A 22,987-nucleotide genomic window follows, 5' to 3' on the forward strand; every position below is an offset into this window, starting at 1 on the left:
AAGTTAGTAATTAAAATAGGGCAAGTTGCCAAAATACTGAGACTGGGGCTATAGCCACTGCCTATAGGGTATATTATAATTACTACGCCATCCATGAAAAACGGAGTAGCTCCAAAACCCATGTAAATCTTCAGGGTGGCATGCTGACAAGACAATCTGACACCAGTTTTCACTTTTAATTACTGTACAGATGGTGCTGATGAATACTTAGTCTGTTAATTTTTATGACTAGGTTTGGCAAGAAGCCAAGACAATGGTGCCCAACAATAATACTTCTTTCAACATGGGTACGTTTCGAATGTGTGTTCAATATTTTTCTGCAGAACCATGCATATGTGTAATTAGAAATATACACACACTCCTTTTTGTGACATTACTCTCTCGCTGTAAATACAGTAGCTATTATTAGATAATCCTTCAAACATACAGTAATATAACATTGTTCTAAAGTGAAAAAGCAACAAGTAAACTCTTCTGTAGTGCACAAGAAATGAGACATTTATGCTAGCTGGTAGATAACAGGATACGTCAGAGACCCACTGAATCAGGTGGTACAGCAATTCCTAGAGTATATCACTTCAGACTGCAGGTAGAAGACTGCACATTTCAGTGCTCCTCTCTCTGTACGTAGAAATTTAATTCCTTACATGCCAGATTTCTTTGTGTGGCGTGGAATTTCAATGTTCCATGCTCTATTTGCAACCTACACTCTATGAAAAGTTTTGTCATTTGATTCTGTTAATTATTCTAACTGGCCCTAATGTTAAAAGAAAGATGCCTAAACTGCAATCATGTGCTTATTTACCTGGGTGTAAACCGATTAAAAACAATTAAACATACACCTGAGGGAAATATTTAGAGCATAAACAGCCCTTTATTAGGCCCTCTGTCTGTAGCTACCTCCATACTCTCATTCAAAAGCATACCATTTCAGAGCTTGGCAAGGTTTCCTTTTTTACGCTACAACTATCAGAATCTCCTGGCTAGTTAGTAGTATCCCCACCACAAAACCCCACAACTCTTCCATATGAGGTTTTTTGATTTACCTTGAAAATGAGCTCTGGGCTTGTAGCTGCGACTTCTTCTATGTCAACCCCACCTGCCGGACTGCCCACCAGGACAGGTCCATTGCAAGCTCGATCCATTAATATTGCAAAATAGGTTTCTCTGGAAATATTTAGTGCCTCTGCCACCATAACCTGTAAAGTAACATTTGGTAATGTATTATTCACACTCCTTGGCTGGCAATTTCCAATAGAGACAGTATTTTATTGGCTGTGTTAGAATTACAGGCTCCTAAGGTAGAAAGTGACCATTATTCAGAGAGAACACATTGTACTGTAATAAATGTGCAATGGAGTTCAACTTGCATTCTTCAATCCTTCACTGATTGCTCTCATCATGAAAGAAATCAATGACTTTATTAGGACATGGGTATCATACAGTTCCTTTCCATTTCATTTTTCTTGATAGCATGGAAATCGACCACAATGCAGAAGGGAACATATGCCAGAGGGAAGAAACGTCTAGAAACTACAGATCCACAGTTTCACAAGCTGGTATGAATGCAGTAATATTATACTTACCTTGGTCCTATTAGGAATCTTTTCAACAAAAGGAATAAAAATAAAAGGAAAAAATAAATAAAAGTCAGGTTTGATTTTTTTCCCACAGATGATAAAAATGAAGAATTTTTGGTTTTGTATTAAACATAGTGAATCCTTTATTTTGTTCTAAATATGCCCACCTATATAAAGTAGGCTGGGTTGAGAATAGGGCCAGAAATTTAGGTGCTTACCAAGGAAAACTCAATCACATGACACAATTACTGCCTTGCTCCAATAAAAGCTTGCATCATCTAATATTTCTATTATTATCACTGCTACTTTTGAAAAGCTGCCCAGATCAACCATTCCAGTACTACATTATGCCATTGTCATCTGGGCATGACAGCAAGATGAATGTCATCAAATGCCTTAGACAGAACAACCAGGGTGTTTCAGAATAAGATGACAACTAAAAACTAATATGAACAATGGGCTAAATCCAGTGCTTTACTAGCAGAATGCTTGTAATGTTCTGCTTCCCTCCCTAGTTCTTCCTGACACCCAAAAGCTGCCACAATACAACTCCTCACTCTTCAGAGCTGATTCTGGAAATTAGACATTCAGGGTATGTTGTACTCTAGTGGTACACTGTATTCTAATGGTACATTGGGATCTGTTGTTTTCCCAAAAGTGGTCCATCATTTCCTAGTCCCCCATACATTTGTCTTTTAGTTTTTAGGGACTAAACAAGTGTTTAATTGTTTTACTGTTAGACTGGATCAATTTGAGTCGGTAAGTACTGATGATGTGGACAAGCTTCTTAGTAGTTTGAAAAAGACGACTTGCCCTCTCGACCCTTGACCAACCTGGCTGGCTATTCAGGGGGAAGATAAAATCATGGTGATGCTGAAAAACATAATTTCCAACGCCCTGGATAGAAATAATTATAGACCAGTCTCGTTATTACCATTTCTGAGCAAGGTGATCAAGAGAGCGGTCGGCAATCAACTACAAGCAGTCTTGGAGGAAACGGATTTTCTGGATCCGTTTCAAACTGGATTTAGGACGGAATATGGATGCCATGGTCGCCTTAGTCGATGATCTCCGTCTGGGCATTGACAGGGGAAGTGTGACCCTATTGGTGCTCTTGGACCTCTCAGCGGCCTTCGATACCATCAACCACGGTATCCTTCTGGAACGCCTGAGAGAGTTGGGTATTGGAGGCACTGCATTGCAGTGGTTCCGGTCCTACCTCTCGGGCAGGTTCCAGATGGTTTCGCTTGGGGACAGTTGTTCAGCCAAGAGGACACTCAAATCGGGTGTCCCTCAAGGAGTGCTTCTGTCTCCAATGCTGTTTAACTTTTACATGAAGCCGGAGACATGGGGTGGGGTGTTATCAGTATGCTGATGACACCCAAATATACTTCTCTATGTCTCGGACTGAAGCAGTGACTAAGGATGACATCTCTTCTCTGAATGCCTGGCTTGGGGCGGTAATGGACTGGATGAGGGAAAACCGACTCAAGCTGAATCCAGGTAAGATGGAGGTACTTGCTATAGGAACCCCGAATCCAGGAATGGAGTTGTGTCAGTCAATTCTGGATGGGGTCACACTTCCCCTGAAGGATTCTGTTTGCAGTTTGGGGGTGCTCCTTGACTCGTCACTCCAACTGACAGCTCAGGTGGATGCAACAGTCAAGAGCGCCTGCTATCAGCTTCGTCTGATACGCCAACTGCACCTCTTCCTGGAGCCGAGTGATCTAGAAACAGTAGTACATGCACTGGTGACCTCTCGATTGGACTTCTGTAACGCGCTCTACTTCGGGCTACCCTCGTGCCAAATTTGGAAACTTCAGTTGGTACAAAATATGGCAGCCAGATTGATCACAGGAACTTCTAGGAATGGCCATATAACACCGGTCTTAAAGTCCCTGCACTGGCTGCCTATTAGTTTCCGGGCAAAGTACAAGGTGTTGGTGATTACCTTTAAAGCCCTACATGGCTTGGGCCCAGAATACTTGAGGGAACGCCTTCCTCCCTATTATCCGTCCCGCACACTAAGGTCCTCTGGAAGAAATCTACTACAGCCAAAAAAATCTAGGCTAACATCAGTTTCCCAGAGGGCCTTTTCTACTACTGCTCCAAAACTATGGAACGACCTGCCGGAGGAGATCCGTCACATTCCCACTCTGACAGCTTTTAAGAAAGCACTTAAAACGGATCTCTTCCGGCAGGCCTTTCCAACTTAGTTACCCTCCCCAGATATAGAGATATTAGCCCCCTTATCTGCCTATTCTTCCCCGCCTATCTTTATGTCTATTTTTTTAATTGAATGTTTTTAATGTTTTTAATGCTATATCATCATTGTTTAATTCTGTTTTAATGTTGGGTATGGGGGGGTAGGTTTAGGGTTTGATTTATTTTTTCTAATCTTACTGTAACTTGATGTGTTTTATTGTTGTTACCTGCCTGGATTCTTCGTGATTGGGCGTGCTAGAAATAAATCTATATTATTAATATGTCTTTTATTGCAGAGTGCTATATTTTAGCAGAAATTTTTGATTGGTGATTTTAGATAGTTAAATTTTAGATGTGCAATTTGAAATTTTCAATTGGTGTTCTTAAGATATATGTAATTTATTATTTTAACTGTGCCTTTATGTAGATTATTAGTCATCTTCAGATTTTTTTTAAAGGAAATGTGGGGTATAAATCTAATAATATGATGGAGAAAGGGGTCAAGTCCCAGACCTAAATCTAGCTGCTAGTTCCAAACAGAATTTATCTTTTAATTTACTGAATGACAAATGGCTTGAAGGCACATATCAGCAACATAATCAGGACTTACATAAATCCCATTGATTGCATGGGTTTATTTAAGTCAGTACTTGCTAGCAGATTTAGGTCCCAATGCTAAACCCTTGTTTAGTTAGTCCAAAAGCATTTGAGGAAGTAGACTAAATTTTAACTTGTAATTTATTGTCTTTTACCTGTAAGCCGCCTTGATCACATTGTGGAAAGGCGGGGTATAAATAAAGATTATTATTATTATTATTATTATTATGAAAGCTCATGCTGCAACTTCTTTCTTTCAGTTAGTCTCAAAGATGCTACAAGATCTCTCTACATACTGATTCTACAGACTTAATACTGCTATATCTTTGAATTCTATCCTTGTTTAGTTAAATTAGCTTTAGTGAAAGCTTCACTTTAGGCAGCATCCAATGATTTGTTGTTGTTATTTTTGTTGCTGTTGTGTGCCTTGAAGTTGTTTCTGACTTATGCAGACCTTAAGGTGAACCTATCATGGGGTTTTCATGGAAAGATTTGTTCAAAGGCATTTTCCCTTTGCCTTCTCCTGAGCCTGAGAGTTACTTGCTCAATGTCACCCAGTGGATTTCCATGGCTGGGTGGGGATTCTAACCCTGGTCTCCCAGGATCCCAGTCCAACATCCAAACCACTACAGAACACTGGCTGAATGATATCAATGACAATGGTCCAAAACACACTACAGAAATAATCCAGTTTGAGACTGCTTTAGCTACCCTGGATCTGTGCTATGGAATCCTGGGAATTGTAGTTTATTCTGGTTCCAGAGCTCTTTCCCTGCTCTCAGGCTTACAATCGAAAAAGACACAACACAAAAGGAGAAGGGCATGGCAGTAGGGAAGGGGAAAAGTCCAGCAGATCATCTCTCCCTCTGAGGCCTGGACCATGGCAGATGGACTGGAGGGAGGGCTCTTCTTCTTACTGTGGGTAGGCCCGATGGAGCTGGCCGGCCCTTCTCTCCTTCTGGAATTATTTATTTTTAAAATAACTCAGATCTCAAATTTAAACTTCAATAAAGTTAATTCTCTTAGTTTTAGAGAAAAGGGACAGGCAGTAGGTTGAGATAAACAAAAACTGTCTTTGCATAAGGTCCTCCAAATGCCAAGGTGCCATAACAGAATTTTATGTTGACCTATATAATCACTGCCAACGTGTGAAGGAACCCGGGGGAGCTCTGTTTATTTAAGACAGATTGATCTTATAGCAACATTTTGAGAATTACTGGGGGGGGGAGCAATTTCATTTGTTGGTAAGGACACCATCTGTAATTAGCACATAAACCAAGATGTCCTTACCACCCCATCTACTGAAGCAAGCTCAGGAATTGTAGTTTCAGTGGGCTGCTGAGAACTGTATACATACTTGCAGACCCGATTTTCACACACACAGAATCACAATCATAAGCCAGGAGGAGCCATATAAAAGAAAATAGAAAAGAGACAGAGAGAGAAAAAGGGAGATCACTGTACGTGAAAAAAAAAGGAAGGAGAGATGGAGAAATGAATGTGGGATGGGAGGGTATGGGACATATGCCCTGCATTTTATTTTCCAGTCAAATAATCTTTACTATGTATATAGTAAATTTTGTAACATTCGACCTCTGAAAACCATATTACAAATTTTTTTAAAAAAATTGTTGCAGTTGACAGAGCTCGTCCCAAGTGTGCACACACACACAAGTACGTGGTGTGTGTGTATGTGTGTGTGTGTGTGAATTTCCCTAACTGTGCAAACTTAGCACAGAAGTATGAGTGGACTTTAATACATCCTCCCATTATAAGCTGGAAGGAAAGCTAGAATGACTGCATAAAGACAAAGAACAGTTGTTCATCATGGAGGAACTGACATGTGTTGAAGAGTAACTTCAATTGAAAGTAAATTGTGCTTTATCTTTGCTGGTAACAGGACAAAGGTTTGCCCTGATTTCATGAACTGAGCAGCCCATTCCAATGATGTAAAGACAGATCCACGTCTATAAAATTTTTTAAGTAAACCGTTGCACAAATATGATTGGAGGCAATCACTTTACTCACTGTGTGTGCATGTGCCTTCATTTCACCTATCGGCTTATGGTAACCCCATAAATTTCATAGGTTTTCTTAGGAAAGGAATACTCAGAGGTTGTTTTATCAGTTCCTTCTTCTAAAATATAGCCAGCAGCAGCTGGCATTCATTGGCAGTGTCCCATCCAATTACTAACCAGAGCTGACTGATGAACTATGACACCTTTAGGAATTATTATTATTTATTTATTTATTTATTTATTTATTTATATTTCCAACTTCTCCCTGTGGATTGAGGCAGGATTACCTCAATAAAATAATACAATACAGTACAAAAATATAGTCAATAAAATGGTAACATTAATTCAATTTAGGCCCTCAAGTTTACTCATTACAGTGTTTTTAAATCTTATTGGACATCAGCAGACCTATCACCTCTGCTCCTGAGATAATTTCTTGATAAGTATAACCTTTTCAGTAATAGTTCTTTCCATTTGTTTTAATTTTAATATAAATTCTGCAGACAGGGAAAATCAAAATCAGATGTAACATTCTAGCCATGGTCTCACTAGGACAGAAACTAAACATGACATCTTAAGAATTAGATTCTTCCTCTTGATAGCAGCTCACATTGGTGGCTAATAGTTGTTTTGCAAAGAAATCACACCCTGAGATCTTCCAAACCCTTCATTTGTTTCCAGCTGACTTGAAGTCAGTCAGTAACAAAAATAATCAGCATTAGTTTCCAAATGACTTAAGAACTGTATCTTCTCTTAATGGTATTGGCAAATTTCACTAAGGTACTTCAATAAAGTTAATTCTCTGGTTCTAAGAGAAAAGGGACAGGTAGTAGGTTGAGACAAATAAAAACTTCCTCACTCACCAATGCTAGTCATTACTAAAAACCCACAGACATTTATTATTCGAACAGTTTTCTTCCAAAAGCATGGGAACTATTAATAAAGAAACAGCTTGTGGTATGAGTTCCTGTTTGATCTTGGAAGCCAAGCAGAGTCAGTCCTGGTTAGTATTTGGAGGGAAGATTGCCAACAAAAACCGAATGCCAGGTGTAGGCTATATTTCAGAAGAAGAAACTGGCAAAACCACGTCTGAGTATTTCTTGCTTAAGAAAATGGTAGACAAGCAACCTGAAGGTGCATAGACACATACACACACCACACGTGGCTGGAAGACTTTCTAAAGAATGTTTTAGTGAATGTTCATTTAAATAGCCTATTCTAATCATGCCAGTCTTTCATTACCAATTGATTCCAAGGTAAAGCAGAAGCCTTCTTTTCAAGCAAAATCATCTAAAAATGGATCTGCAATATTTCAGTCACACATAAAAGAGAATAGTAAAAGAGAAACAGCAGACTGATGACAGTTTAAGTACTGCCTGGGAAGATAGTGGGAAATTTAGAAAATATGAATACAGTTTTATACACCTTATATACACCTAAAATGTTCTTGCAGCCATCCAGTGGGTAATCATTACATGCCAATGAGATCTTCTGAAATCAATTAAATATCTATACATAGATAATAAAATATAAATAAAAGTTTTATTTTTATACCGCCCTTCTTGCAATCAGGGCGGTGTACAGCAATAAGAAAACACATACACATAATCAAAAAACAATTACAGTTAAAATCACATTAAAACAGTTCTGGCCAGCTTGCCAGTTCTATCAGAGGGAGGGAAGGCTAACTGGAGCCTGTGTCCGGGAATGCTTTTCTGAACAAGAAGGTTTTTACTCCCTTCTTGAACTGGGCCAGGGAGGTAGCTGAGTGGAGCTCTCTGGGCAGCGAATTCCAGAGGGTCGGGGCCAAGGTGGTAAAGGTCCTCCTAGAAGTGGAGGCCAATCTTGCCCCTGGGACCCTCAATAGTTGCTGCCCAGATGTTCTGAGTGTGCGGGGCGGATTGTATGGGGAGAGGCGGTCCTCTAGGTATCCTGGGCCCAAGCCATTTGGGGCTTTATAGGTTATAACCAACACCTTGTATTGCGCCCGGAAACGAATAGGCAGCCAATAGATATCTTAAAACTTTTTATCACAGGCTGTAGCTAAGAGCACTGCCATCTTTTATATATGTATTCTGCATTATGTGCTCAGCATAATCCAGTTCTTCCTTTTTAAAATGATATATCATAGAGTATTATTAACTTATATTTGCTAGTCCTCAATTTAGTTTCAAGGGTTCTACCAGAAGATATAAAACCCCACTATACCAAGGCGAGTCTACTCAAAATCTTCAAGCACGCATATCTCCACATCCATGTTTTCAACTAGCAATGCCCGGCTGTGAAAAGGACAGGACACTGAAATTTCATACCAGTTTGTGGAAGATGGTAGTGTGCATTGACATGACAGTGCACTGTAGGATGAGACACAGATGGGTACATTTTCCTTAGAATCAGAATTATAGTCCGCATTCTAGTCTAGTCACAGGTAGGAAAATATTTATGTTGTTTTGGTCTACAACAATGCTGCTTGGGAAATTCTTGAGTTCCTGCCACAGAGAGGAGAAAGAGAGAAGATTCTAGGCAGCCATTGTTGCTGAGGGGGTGGAGCTTCTGTGAGTAACTAGAGGGTAGAGCTAGCAGACTAGCTCTATATAATTCCTCCCAGAGCCTTTGCAGACCAGTTCCTGCCACAGAGAGGAAAAGGAGAGAAGTTTTTAGGCAGCCATTTTGAGTGAGAACTTCTGAACGAGCTAGCAGCCAGGACATTCTATAAAGATATATTCCCAGTAGATTGAACTCACTGACAGAGATTGGTGAAAAGGCCAAGTCATCAGGGGCATTAACGTTGGTGTTTACTGGAGGATTTTTTTTGAGAAGGAAACCCACAGTCCTGTTTCAGTAATTACTTAAGACTTCTCAGTATGGACACTGACGGAACAGCTGCAGTCACCTGCAACACTTGTGGGATGTTTGTCTTCTTGCCTACAGATGTGGACAACTTCACATGTACCAAGTGCAAGTTGGTAGCACTCTTGGAGGAGAAAGTTCAGCAGCTGAAGTCCAGAGTAGCTACACTTCAGCATATTAGGGAGCAAGAGGATTTACTGGACAGAATGGAACAAACTGTCTTGGATGGGGACCTCACAAAGGAAGTTGCTGGGGAGGAGAATGTCACTTCACATACACAAGAGGCATACAGCTGGAGGAATGTCACACAGAGACGTAGGAAAACCAGGGATCGTTCTGGGAGCTTGCAGATACCGAACTGATTTGAAGCTCTTGCCCTTACCAAGGAGGATGAAGAAGAGCAGTATGGACAGACCTCAGGGACAGGGCAGGGGAGCCTGGGAGTTCCACCACAGGGATCAGTCGCTGCTAAGCCTTGGAGGAGGCGTGTTTTGGTGGTGTGAAACTCCTTGCTGAGGAGTACAGAAACAGTGATTTGTAGGCCTGACAAGATGTCTCCAGAGGTGTGTTGTCTCCCCAGGGCAAAGATCCGTGATTTGACAGAGAGGCTGACAAGACTGGTCAAGCCTACTGACCAATATCCCTTCCTTTTGGTCCATGTGGGAACCAATGACACTGCAAGACACAGCCTTCAGAATATCAGAAGGGATTACAAGGCTCTTGGTAGGAAACTGAAAGAAATGGATGCACAGGTTGTCATCTCGTCTCTTCTGCCATTTGAAGGGCATGGTCCAGGAAGGGAGAGGAAAATAGCAGAGGTCATCAACTGGCTCTGCAGATGGTGCCGCCAAGAAAAATTTGGATTCTTTGATCATGGGCTGCGGTTCCATGAGGAGGGAGTTCTGGCATGGGATGGGTTGCATCTCACATCAGTTGGCAGAAACGTTTTTGCCAACAGCCTCAAGAATTTGATCAGGAGGGCTTTAAACTGAGATATGTGGGGGAGGGACACAGTATTCTGGAAGGCAAAAGGGCTGGAGAAAGTAGCCAAAGTGTCATAGAGGAAACAAGGCAAATAGTGCAAGGACCCAACATATACTATAGCCACAGCATCCCTCTCATCTACCAAGCTGGTAATTTTATCAAAGAAAGAGATTAGGTTTGTCTGGCATGACTTGTTTCTCTGAAACCCATGAGAGGGATGCTGTGGCTATAGTATATATTGGTTTTAGTAAGGCTTTGACAAGGGTCCCCATGAAATTCTTGCAAACAAGCTTGCAAAATGTGGGCTAGACAAGGTAACTGTTACATGGATTAGTAATTGGTTGAATACTGTGTCCAGTTCTGGGCACCACAATTTATAAAGGACATTGAGAAACTGGAGCGTGTCAAAAGGAGGGTGACTAAGATGGTGAAAAGCCTGGAAACCATGCCCTATGAGGAATGACTTAGGGAGATGGGGGTGTTTAGCCTGAAGAAGAGAAGGTTAAGAGATGATATGATAGCCTTATTTACATATATGAAGGAATGTCATACTGAGGAGGGAGTAAGCTTGTTTTCTGCTGCTCCAGAGAACAAGACCTGGAGCAATGGATGCAAGCTACAGGAAAAGAGATTCCACCTCAACATTAGGAGGAACTTTCAGACAGTAAGGGCTGTTCAACAGTGGAACAGTCTTCATCGGAGTGTAGTGGCGTCTCCTTCCTTAGAGGTCTTTAAACAGAGGCTTGATGGCCATCTGTCAAGCATGCATTGATTGAGATTTCCTGCATGGCAGGGGGTTGGACTGGACAGCCCTTGTGGTCTCTTCCAACTCTACGATTCTATGATTGTAGACCAAAAAGATAATAAGTTTCCCAAGCCCTGTGTCTATTCTATTAGTCTTTTTTTAAATAGTGGCTGAGGTTTTTGAACAGAAGTCTTTCCTAGATAGCCTAGATGAGACTCTTTAAATGCCAAGGATTAAACCTTGAGCCCTTTACATACAAAACATATCCCTTACCACTTTGCTGTGGAACTGTGCAGCTTGTCATGAGTCTAGACGCTCCAGTACACACTCTTAATGATTTCATTATGATGCCCAACCTTTATGTTCTATCTATTCTTGTCAGCCATGCCAATGAGAGAAATCTGGCTTGGCATTCATTTTCTAAATGGACATCTGACAGTAAATTTTAAAAATCTTGTAAAGAAGGAAAAAACAAACAGTGATTTCTATTATCAGATGAATAGTATACAGCAGAGGTAAGGATGTCCTACATTGTCATCCTCCTCTCAAGGAGAAGGAAGAATAATGATACTGAATGAGATTTTGGAAGCAGTAGCAGCTATGGCACCTGTCTCTGGGTGGTCGGGAGAAGGCAGAGGAGGGAGACTTATAAACCAATGGCAGAGATGATGGAGATGTAGCTAAGGGGTCCTGAGAGTGCAGTACAGGCGTTGTGGTGCTGAGGTGGGAAAGGGGGTATGGGCTGAGACTGTTAGTGGGGAAGGATCAGTAGGACAAGGAGGACCAACCTCTTTTGCTCTGACCACCAGCCCAGCACTTCCATGGCTGCTGCAAAAATCTCCTTCAGTGTTGTCATCCTTCTCCTGACAATGAATGAGATTTTTGCAACCGTATCTTCATCCTAGGAGATGCAAGGGGAAAGCTTGTAGACTGATAGCAGAGGCAGTGGAGGTGTAGTGGTTCAGCAGTAAGGGGAGATTGTGGTGCTAAGGTGGCAATGTCTTTAGGTATTAAATTTATTTAAATAAAAGTGTTAGTACAAAGTTATTTCCTTATAAAATGTTAAAATATGAATATACATAAATGTGTGGAGAAAAATATGCACACTAAATAAACAAAATATTTTTCATATACAGTGGTACCTCGGGATACGAAATACCCAGGTTACGAAATTTTCGGGATACGAAAAAAATCCCATAGGAAATCATTGTTCCGGGTTACGAATGTTTTTTCGGGATACGAAGAAAATTTTTGGTGCTTTTTTCGGCTTTTTCGCACGAAACGCGGCTTTTCCCCATTAGCGCCTATGGCAATTTGGCTTACGAAGGCTTTTCGGGTTACGAAAGCGGCCGCGGAACGAATTAATTTCGTAACCCGAGGCACCACTGTACTACATAGAGCAGGTGGAGTGTGGGACCTCTGCATGCAAATGTAAAGAAGGTCATGGGGATAAAAGATTTGAGAACTACTAGTATACAGTAATTTAGAAATGTGAACAAGGGGAAGTTAATACCTATAAACTGCTGATCTGTTCCATTTTATAAACTGTAACAGCCCTAATAGCTTTGAACTATATTTTCCTGATAAGTTCAAGCTGCATCTGATGTCATTTTCAATAGTTTTCAGTGGGATTATCTTACCTTTTTAACTTTAACACCACCTTTTGGTGTTTGCTTTGTTATGAGATTGTATCCGATCATCTGCTCAGCAAGCTGCCCTACCATTCTGGGGCTACAAGAGAAAGTGAGGATACACGTAAGTATTTCTTTTAAAGATCACCTGCCAAGAATTAAGGATATTTAAAATAATTGCTGTAATTCTTCACTTACTCCTTTGTCAGATGAACTCCTCCTTTCAGCCCACTGCTAAAAACACCTTTTCCTCTCCCTCCAGCTAAAATTTGAGCTTTCAACACAATTTCCGTAGCCTCTGTATGAGAAAACAAACACTGTGTTATTAAAATGTCTTATTAGACCACGGTAATGATTAGCTAATTTCATTATGTGATTTTACTGTACAATTTGGAAAATAAACTTAAGCTTTGCCACACAGCCTTGAATTAATGCACAGTATTACAATTCTACATTGTATTATTAATCAATACCTTTATTTGTTCAAGATTATTTTTATCTGCTAGCTCATCAGCACAAGAAAGCAACACAACTTCTCATGCAAAATGTTCACAGTGGTATCTCAAAGATATGTGTTGTGTGCCTTCTAGTTGTTTCTGACTTTTGTCAACTTATGGCCAGAAGGTAATTAATGCAGTGGCAATGGTTGTATGGAACACAACCTTTATGAGGTGCTGGCTTATTCTCTTAACAAATGATATTACTTCTCATTTTCAGTCTACCTTGATTAAGACTGCAGCTCAGTCTTAGGTCAGTTTCTTTACAAACAGATGGTCCCAGAGTCAATCCAGTTTCTCCAAGTATGGCTAACAAAATATCTCACTTGAATCCCTGGAGAGCCACTATCAAACCATACTAAGATAGATAGGCCTGTGGTCTGACTTAACCCATGGCATCCTATGCATTTACTCCTTTTGAAGTTGGAGTCAACCAAAAATAACTTTGCTTGCATTCTACCCTCTAACAATTTGATTCATGCGGACAACATGTTGGCACAGTTCTTTTAGGGAATAACTAACAATGAGAGAGCATCTTCTAAATTAGAGATAGGCAACCTACAGTACTATCCTCCAGACATTTTGAATTCCAACTTCCATCAGCCCTGGCCAAAAATTATAATTTAAAACATCTGGTTTTGACAGGTTGTCTAACTCTGATTTATATGACAACATACAACTGTCATGGAATGGCAGTAAAACAAGTTAGATTCTACCTAGTACTGCTGTGTGCCTTCAAGTCCTTTCTGACTTATGGTGACCCTAAGGCGAGATTAGTTCAGAGGAGGTTTAGCATTGCTTTCCCTTGAGACTGAGAGCATGTGACTTGGACAAGGTCACCCAGTAGGTTTCATGGTTGAGCTGCATCTCCAGAGTCATAGTCCAGCACACAAATCCCTACACCTGGATGGCTCCTACCTGGTATGCCATGTCCAAATTACCTGTATAAGGAAATGCATATATTTGGCATAAGCAAGCTTGTCACCCCACAGGCTTACAAAATAAGGCCTGTGAAACAAGTGTCAGTCAACCTGCCAGTGAAGGAGATGCTTTCTTAACAACTGTTAGAATCAATTATATACTGAGACAAATAAAAAACAACAACAAACCAATTAGCCCAGATATGGAAAAACATAGAACAGATTACACCAAATTATGCAGAACAATCATCTTCTTTTATGTCCTTCTATGGATACCGCAATTGTATTGCAACAGAATTCAATCCATTTCAAAAGATTTACCAGTCCCTCACTCTTCTCAACATCCCCATTTCACTCAGAGGGACATGTATCTTTCTGTTTGTGCCAGGCCTCAGCAGATGACAAGGACAACCCCACTCTGAACAAATCTTGCCATGAAAACCCCACTGTAGATTTTCTTTAGGGTTGCCATCAGTTGGAAATGACTTTAAAGCACATAACAATATATACCTTTAAAACAGCTTGGAAGCTGAAAGAATGCAAATATTCTATTAAAGGAATTAATTGTATTCATTTTAAGTATTTTATACTAGAAGCAAACCTCTGTCTAAGACACGGAAGGACTTATTTAAAAACAAAACTTTTAAAGTAGAATATTTCTCATGTAGCATATTTAAAACAGTATTAACATTCACTGAACAGGAACAAGGTTGTATACAAATACCACTTGGGGTAATATATGCAATGCAGATAATTTTGAAATTATCTCCTAGAAAAATTAGCCAGCACTGACACTTTTTTCATTCACCTATTTAAGAAAAGTATAAGGAAACTGGGATGAACCAGCAGCATTTATCCAACCAGTCACTTTTCTTCCTCCCCAAGTTCTCCTTAAATATATCACTGGGGAAACCAACATCCAAACTAGGCTTATTATTTTTCTGCATTTTTAAAAAAAAAGCCATAAGGAACATTACAAGCATTCTCCTGACTTTTTTAACCATCAAGACCCAAACCACTTAGGTACAATATAGTTGTGAAACTATAAGCACTTCTGGAAGCTTGGAGCAGTTCGTTCTCTCTCTCTCTCTCCTTTTTTTAGTGGGGTTCTCCAACTCTCAGAATACAGCCAGCACAATCACTGTGATCAATGAAGGCTGTGGCCAAACACTCAAATCAGCAACAATAAACCAACTCAGAAATCAAGCCCACTTTCTACATAATTCCAAAGGCATGAATCCCACATTGAGAGAAGACGTTTGGCTGACAGGAGCCATTGGTGAGCATCCTTTGGGTATGTAGGCTCCCTTGCACACTTTTGTGACAGACCTTCCTCTGATGGTTGTTGTTGTGTACCTTCAAGTCATTTCTGACTTATGGTGAGCTCAAGGCAAACCTATTGTTAGCACACCCTGCATGCACACTCTCTCTGGGGTCCCCTTATTTTCACATTTCACATCTGGAGGCTACATGTTCTTGAGAGATCACAATGACCTTTAGGAATACTAGGTAAGGTTCCCAGGAGAGAAAAAAATGAAGACACGAGGGCATGTGGATGACCCAGGTAATTATACAATCAAGGCTAAATGGGTATAGTAACTGCTGCTTCCTTCCTTCCTTCCTTCCTTCCTTCCTTCCTGTCCTCTGCATTTCCTCTTGTACCAAGAGACAAAGGGGGTCTCATTGCACCCATGTGCCAGAGGATAAACAGACATAAATCAGATATTTTCATTGTTTTAACCTCTATAGCAAGTCTGAGATCATTTTGTCCTTTAGCTTTTCTGACTTTCACCCTACAAGAGATGGTTATTTGTTTGATATCTTTGGTGATTTTGCGTTTTTTTCATGTCCCTTCTGAACCTCCGCTCAGTTGAAAGTTCTTTAGACATGCATCTTAGTTTCTTTAGACACTGACCATTTTTCCTCCTCGTTGGAACTGTCTGAAATTGTGCCTTCAGTATTCTCACTTTTAAGAAACTAACATCACTCATGAACTTACTTCTCTATTAGTATTCCTGACCATGGAATTGCAGCCAGTATTTAAGAAATCAGCTTTCTTAAAGTCTAGACTGCATGTCTAACTATGCATGGCTTTCCCCTTCCACTGTATAACAAACTAGGAGATCATAGTCACTCCCAGCTAAGGATCCTGCACTTCCATTCATTAAACAAATCAACACTGTTGATTAGGAACAGATCTAAAATAGCTGATCTTCCAGTTGCTTAATCCACCTTCTGAATAATGAAATTGTCTGTTGTTTGCTATATTCTTTTCCCTTTCTTCCAACAAACTCAAGATGGAATACATGTCTTTGGCTCCATTTTACCGCCAGAAAAACTCTACATAATACAAGTCAGACTGAGAAACAGCAGGTGGCTCTTAGACACCTAGTGCATTTCACTGCTCTGTAGGGACCCTTTCACATTGACATGATCACATTTTAAATAACAATGGCAACATCCACAACAGTCTCAGCTAGAGAGCTCTATTGCTTCACCACACTACAAATCCCAGGATTGCATAGGGTGTTGCAATGCCAGTTAAAGTGGAATATAGCTCTCTCTCTCTGGCTTTGCTTCGTGAATGAAGATTCAGGAAGGACGCATCCCCGTTGCAGAATGCACAGCGGAAAGTCTCCTTGGGTGATGTTTCCGGGTTGTGGTTCTTTCTGCGTTGTCGTTTCTCTTCGAGACTCATTCGCCGTGAGCTTTCAAAAAAGGCTGCAGCATCATGGATAGTGTGTCTCCATGCCTCCCAATGCGAGGCCAGGGCAGACCATTGTTGGTGATCAATCTGGCCAAGCCTGAGATGTTGTTTCAGGGAGTCCTTGTATCTCTTCTTTGGGGTGCACCTCTTACGCTGACCCATGGTGAGTTCACCGTAGAATACTATTTTTGGGAGGCGATGGTCCTTCATCCTAGAAACATGTCCTGCCCAGCGCAGCTGAGTCCTCAATAGCATGGCCTCAATGCTGGTGATCCCTGCTTGCTCAAGGACAGCAACATTCGTCACATAGTCCAGTGTATATTTAGAATTGTGCGTAAACAGCGCTGATGAAAGCGTTCAAGGAGTCGTAGGTGTTGGCGATAGGTGACCCATGTTTCAGACCCATAGAGGAGAATAGACAGTACAATGGCTCTATACACACTGATTTTTGTGCTTTGCCTCAAGTGTTTGTTACTCCAGACTCTTTTGTGAAGCCTTCCGAATGGACTATATGCCTTTGCCAGTCTGTGATCGATCTCTTTATCAATCTTGGCATCTGAGGAGATGATGCTTCTCAGGTAGGTGAACTGCTGGATGGACATAAGCACAGATGTGCCTACAGTGATGTGGGGATGGTAGTGTTCTTCCTGAGGTGCCGGCTGGTAAAAAACTTCCGTTTTCTTCAGACTGACTTCCAGTCCAAAGAGCTCTGCAGCTGTTGCAAAGCAGGATGTTAGGTGCTGCAGAGCTGCTTCCGTATGGGCAACAAGGGCAGCATCATCAGCAAAAAGCAGCTCACAGACTAGATAGTTTAGAGTCTTAGTGCGGGCCCTCAGGCGGCTTAAGTTAAACAGGCTACCATCAGTACAGTAGCGTATATAAATGAGATCTTCTTTGAGATCTGCCGTAGCCCTTTGGAGCATCATGCTGAAGAAGATTGTAAATAGAGTTGGAGCGAGAACACAGCCTTGTTTCACACCATTAGTTATTAGAAAGGGCTCCGAGAGAGCATCGCCATATCTGACTTGGCCTTGCTGGCCTTCATGTAGCAGGGTAATCATTTTGAGGAGTTTGGGGGGGGGCATCCTAGTCATTCCAGGATCTGCCACAGACCTTTTCTACTCACAGTGCCGAAGGCTTTGGTGAGGTCGACAAATGTTACATAGAGTCCTTTGTTCTGCTCTCTATATTTCTCTTGCAGTTGTCTAAGGGCAAATACCATGTCTGTGTAGCCTCGAAGAGAAACGACAACACAGAAAGAACCGCAACCTGGAAACATCACCCAAGGAGACTTTCTGCGGTGCTTTCTGCAACCGGACCTGTTTATCCCGAATTGGCCTTTTTAGTCACCAATGCGCTTGTACAAAGTGTGGGATGAGTCCTTCCTGAATCTTCGTTCGCGAAGCAAGGCCAGAGAGAGAGAGTGCTCCTATTAGCTCTAAAGCCGCACTGGCTTTCAGGGAGTTCTTCTGCAATAGCAGGGACTAATCTGTTCAACAGTATCCTTGCAAGGATTTTTCCAGCGATGGAGAGCAGTGTTATACCTCGATAGTTTGAGCAATCCGATTTTGCTACTTTTTTCTTGTACAGGGTGATGATGACTGCATTTCGGAGATCTGATGGCAGTTCGCCTTTTCCCCAGCAACTCACAAGGAGCTTGTGGAGTTTAGCATGGAGTACATGACCTTCATGTTTCCAAGCTTCAGGTGGAATTCCATCAATCCCGGCAGCCTTGCCATTTTTCATCTGCTGTATGGCCTTAACGTTTTCTTCCAAAGTGGGAGCTATGTCCAATTCCTTCTTCATCGGTTGTTGTGTCATATGTTGAATAGCTGAGTCTAGGACTACTCGGTTGGCACTAAAGAGGCTTTGGAAATGTTCAGCCCATCGGTTCAGAATGGAAGCTTTATCTGTGATTAGTGTTTGGCCATCTGTACTGTATAGGGAGCTTTGGATCTGATATGTAGGTCCAAACACTGTTTTAAGAGCTTCATAAAATCCTCTGGAATCCCAGGATTGCATAGGGTGTTGCAATGCCAGTTAAAGTGGAATATAGCACTATAATTGTTTAGTGTGAAAGGGCCAAGGATCACCCGTCCCACTCTAGAACTCTTAACCATTATAATGCACTAGCTCTATGTGCTCATCCTTGAATCTTCTGAGGAAAATTCACACATCCTTCTTCTGATTATTAACTTATTTTGACTGCACTGAAAAAAAAAGCAATTAAATGCGGGTGCAGCTAGGTATGGTTTAAACATGGATTGTTCATACATTTTAAAAAACTTAACAGCAGCTGCAGAGGGTATTATTGTGATGATGCTGTTTATTTATATCCTGCCATCCTCCCAGTACAGAGACTTAAGGCGACTTACACATCTAAAAGAGTCCAAGTTAAAAAACTATAAAACATGCAAAATACAAGTTTAAAAAACAATTAAACAAGTCAAACAATTAAAAACTTTACATCATTAAAATCTAAAGTTTAAAACTCTTTAAAACAAAAACAATCCATGTCATGTAAAAGCCCAGCAGCATAAAAACGTCTTTACCTGCTATCAGAAAGACAGCAGGGATGGAGCCATCCTGGCCTCCCTAGGGAGGGAGTTTCAGACCTTGGGAACAGCTACTTTCTCTTGTTCCCACCAAACGCGCCTGAGAGGGTAGTGGGACAGAGAGAATGGCCTCTCCCGATGACCTCAATATTCTGGGGGGCTCGTACAGGAAGATGTGGTCCTTCAAATAGCCTGGACCCAATATATATAGTTAGGCAATAGCAAAGGGAAACCATTCACCACTTTGGTCACTCAGCACTTCCAATTCAATCTCCCTCTCATCCCTTGTAGAAGTTTCTGTTATCAAAATGGAAGTGAGAAGATATGAACTAGGAGCCCCCATCTCACGCCTGGTATGCAGAAAGAGAGATGGCATGACGATGCCTTCTCCCTTATAAAATAATAGAGTTTAAGCAGGAAGAAGAAATTCTATTATTTCCTTTCACATAGCTTGTGCACTAGAAAATAGCTGTTTTGCAGGCACTTACTTTTGATATATATCACTCTGAACCTTAAATCCTTCCCCTTGAAGAACTGTCATTCCAAGACACCCCCTTTCCTTAGCCCAGCTTTTCTATAATTCATGCCACCCAAAAGGCAGATAACATGAAAATTTAAATGCGATCAAATTATATATATATATATATATATATATATATATATATATATATATATTGTCTAGGCTTACAAATTATTAAGATGAATTTAGAAATAAATCACTTTCCAAGCGACAATAAAGAAAGCCAGAAATCGCTCTGTCCGCTGTGATAAAACATCTATTTTGGCATTGTTAATGGCCGCTATGAGCATTTAATTAGATTACTTTGAGTCGCTAACCATCCCGACAATGAAAACCTTGTATGCACCATGATAAGTGCTGTCAATTATGACTGCGATCATTACCCTTTGTGCCACCGGCTCTTCAGGCCAAGTCAGTTGTATTCATAGCTTGCATACTGATTACTTCTTACTTGGCAACAACAAATAAGGAGAACAGAGAAAGTACAGAATGAAATGAGTATTTTGTTGTTGTTGTTAACCTGCCAAAAGACAATCAGGGCAGTGAAAGAACTTGCATGGCAACAAATATGAAAGGCGTAAATAAGCACACAAGAAAATAAGCATAACTATGTAAAGGTTAGACCTCAAGTACTAATCAATATGACGACTTAACAGAACACTTTGCAAACAGGTTCTTGGCACCCTAGGGGAAAGTGACATGAAGTAATTTAATTCTGCAGTTATTTGCCCAAGCTCTGGAAAATGAAGTAAACCAGCCAAATCTTATTTTACAGTAACCAGGCCTAATGGTTGAGTATTTACCAAGTTGATTCACTTCTCCAGTGTCAATGTTTCCATTTTACTTAAAGATCTGATTCTACAAAAGCACCTCACTACAAATGTTGTCTCCTATCTGAATTCTTCAGATTAAATTAGGAAAAAGGAGCTCACACAGGTAATTTAATTGCATCTGAAATACATACATGGTTCAACCATCCTCACAGCGTAGAAGTGCAAAGAAAAGCAAAATTACTAATAGACTTTGTATGGAAATGAAATAAACCCACATTGAGAAAAAAAGATTAAACAGGTCACTTCAGTAAACATCTACCAAATGGCTTCAAAAAATATGTGAACAACTGCAAGTGCAGCATACTTGCTAGACCCTTTCTAAAGTTGCACTCCGATTTACATGACTTTAAAAGAGATGATGAGAACATCGAATATGAGATTTGTCATACTTTGGCTTAATCTTTAACCAGAGTGGAGACTGCATCCAAGAAATCAGAAGAAGACTAGGAGTGCATCTACACTGCAGAAATAATGCAATTTGACATCACTGTAACTGCCTCAGGCCCATTTCTACAGAATCCTGGGATTTCTATTTTTGTGAAAGTAGTCTTTAGCAGAGAAGGCTAAAGGCCATATAAAACTACAAATCCCAGGATTCCATAAGGTGGAGCTACAGTACTTAAAACTGGTGTCACACTGCATTATTTCTAGTGTATATGCACCCTAGGACTTGGAAGGGCAGCTATGAAGGAATTAAACCAGATCCTGAACTGTAAAGATATATCGCTGAATACTCAAGTTAGGATTGTATTTCCCATTTCTTTCTACAGTTATGAAAAATAGACAGGGAAGAAAGCTGATAGAATGAAAAAATGAAAATCAGCTTATTTGAGATGTGGTATAGGAAAAGAGTTCTGCTGATACAGTGGTACCTCGGGTTACGAAATTAATTCGTTCCGCGGCTAATTTCGTAACCCGAAAAACCTTCGTAACCTGAATTGCCATAGGCGCTAATGGAAAAAAAGCCGCGGCGGAGCCGCGGCTCCATTGAAAATAGCGCCGAGGTTTTTTCGTAACCCGAAAAAACCTTCGTAAGCCGAAACAATAAATCCCTATGGGATTTTTTCGTATCCCGAAAAATTCGTAAGCTGGGTAATTCGTATCCCGGGGTACCACTGTACTATGGACAACTATAAAACAGATGAATAAGTCCTACAGCAAATCAGGCATGAACTCTCCCTAGAAGCACAGATGACTCAACTAAGACTATCATACTTTGGCCACCTCATGAAAAGACATGACTCATTATAGGAGGTGACTTGAAGGTCTCTCATTCATGGGATTTAGGTAAGTCAAAGTCAACTTGAAAGGCACTTAACAAAAATAACAAACACTTGTTCTCATTCACATAAACTAATAATAATAATAATAATAATAATAATAATAATAATAATATTTATTTGTATACCGCCCTCTGGCAAACCAATCTGGGCGGTTAACAACAGTAAAATACAGTGGTACCCCGGGTTACGAAATTAATTCGTTCCGCGGTTAATTTCGTAACCCGAAATACCTTCGTAAGCCGAATTCCCATAGGCGCTAATGGAAAAATAGCTCTCTGCTGCCCTCCGGTGGCGGAAAATAGCGCCGCGGTTTTTTCGTAACCCGAAGAAACCTTCGTAAGCCGAAGCAATAAATCCCTATGGGATTTTTTCGTATCCCGAAAAATTCGTAACCCGGCGCATTCGTATCCCGGGGTACCACTGTATAATATATGACAATTAAAAACATTTTATCCCTCCCCCCTTAAGACAGTATTAAACAGTATAACATATTAAAACACAATATCAATGCATAAAAACAACAATTAAAAACTAAAAACCCTGATGTCCCTCTGTTGATCCTCAACCATCACTAAGATGGGGCCACGGGAGGAATGAGGGAATCAGGGAACCTGGGCTGGGATGGTTAATCTGGAAAGGCCTGCTGGAAGAGATCCGTCTTGACCGCTTTTTTAAAGCTGTCTAATGATGTTATCTGACGGATCTCATTTGGCAGGTCGTTCCAGAGTTTGGGGGCGACAGCAGAGAACGCCCTCTGGGAGATCGCCGCAAGCCTAGATTTTAGAGGCTGTAGTAAGTTCCTCCCAGAGGACTGGAGAGCGCGGGGAGGATTGTACGGGAGGAGGCGGTCCCTAAGATAGCTTGGACCCAAGCCATTTAGGGCTTTAAAGGTGATAACCAACACCTTGTACTGGGCCCAGAAGCTGATAGGCAGCCAGTGGAGAGACCTCAAAACCGGAGTAATGTGGTCCCTCCTAGATGTTCCTGAGACAAGCCTGGCTGCCATATTTTGAACCAGCTGTAATTTCCGAGTCAAGCATAGGGGTAGCCCCATGTAGAGTG

General features: G+C 40.9%; 1 protein-coding gene across 1 annotated transcript in view; it reads right to left on the bottom strand.

The window, feature by feature from the left end:
- The window catches only part of SUCLG2 (succinate-CoA ligase GDP-forming subunit beta), a 289,145-nt gene that overhangs the window by 127,415 nt on the left and 138,743 nt on the right, over window positions 1-22,987 (bottom strand). Inside the window, exons 3-5 of the mRNA XM_042452691.1 lie at window positions 12,809-12,908; window positions 12,620-12,710; window positions 1,047-1,199 (exon numbers count right to left, since the gene is read on the bottom strand). Of these exons, the coding sequence (XP_042308625.1) occupies window positions 1,047-1,199; window positions 12,620-12,710; window positions 12,809-12,908 (344 nt within the window). The remainder of the gene's footprint in view (window positions 1-1,046; window positions 1,200-12,619; window positions 12,711-12,808; window positions 12,909-22,987) is intronic.

The sequence above is a fragment of the Sceloporus undulatus genome, chromosome 2 (genome assembly GCF_019175285.1).
Source record: "Sceloporus undulatus isolate JIND9_A2432 ecotype Alabama chromosome 2, SceUnd_v1.1, whole genome shotgun sequence".
Taxonomy (NCBI): Eukaryota; Metazoa; Chordata; class Lepidosauria; order Squamata; family Phrynosomatidae; genus Sceloporus; species Sceloporus undulatus.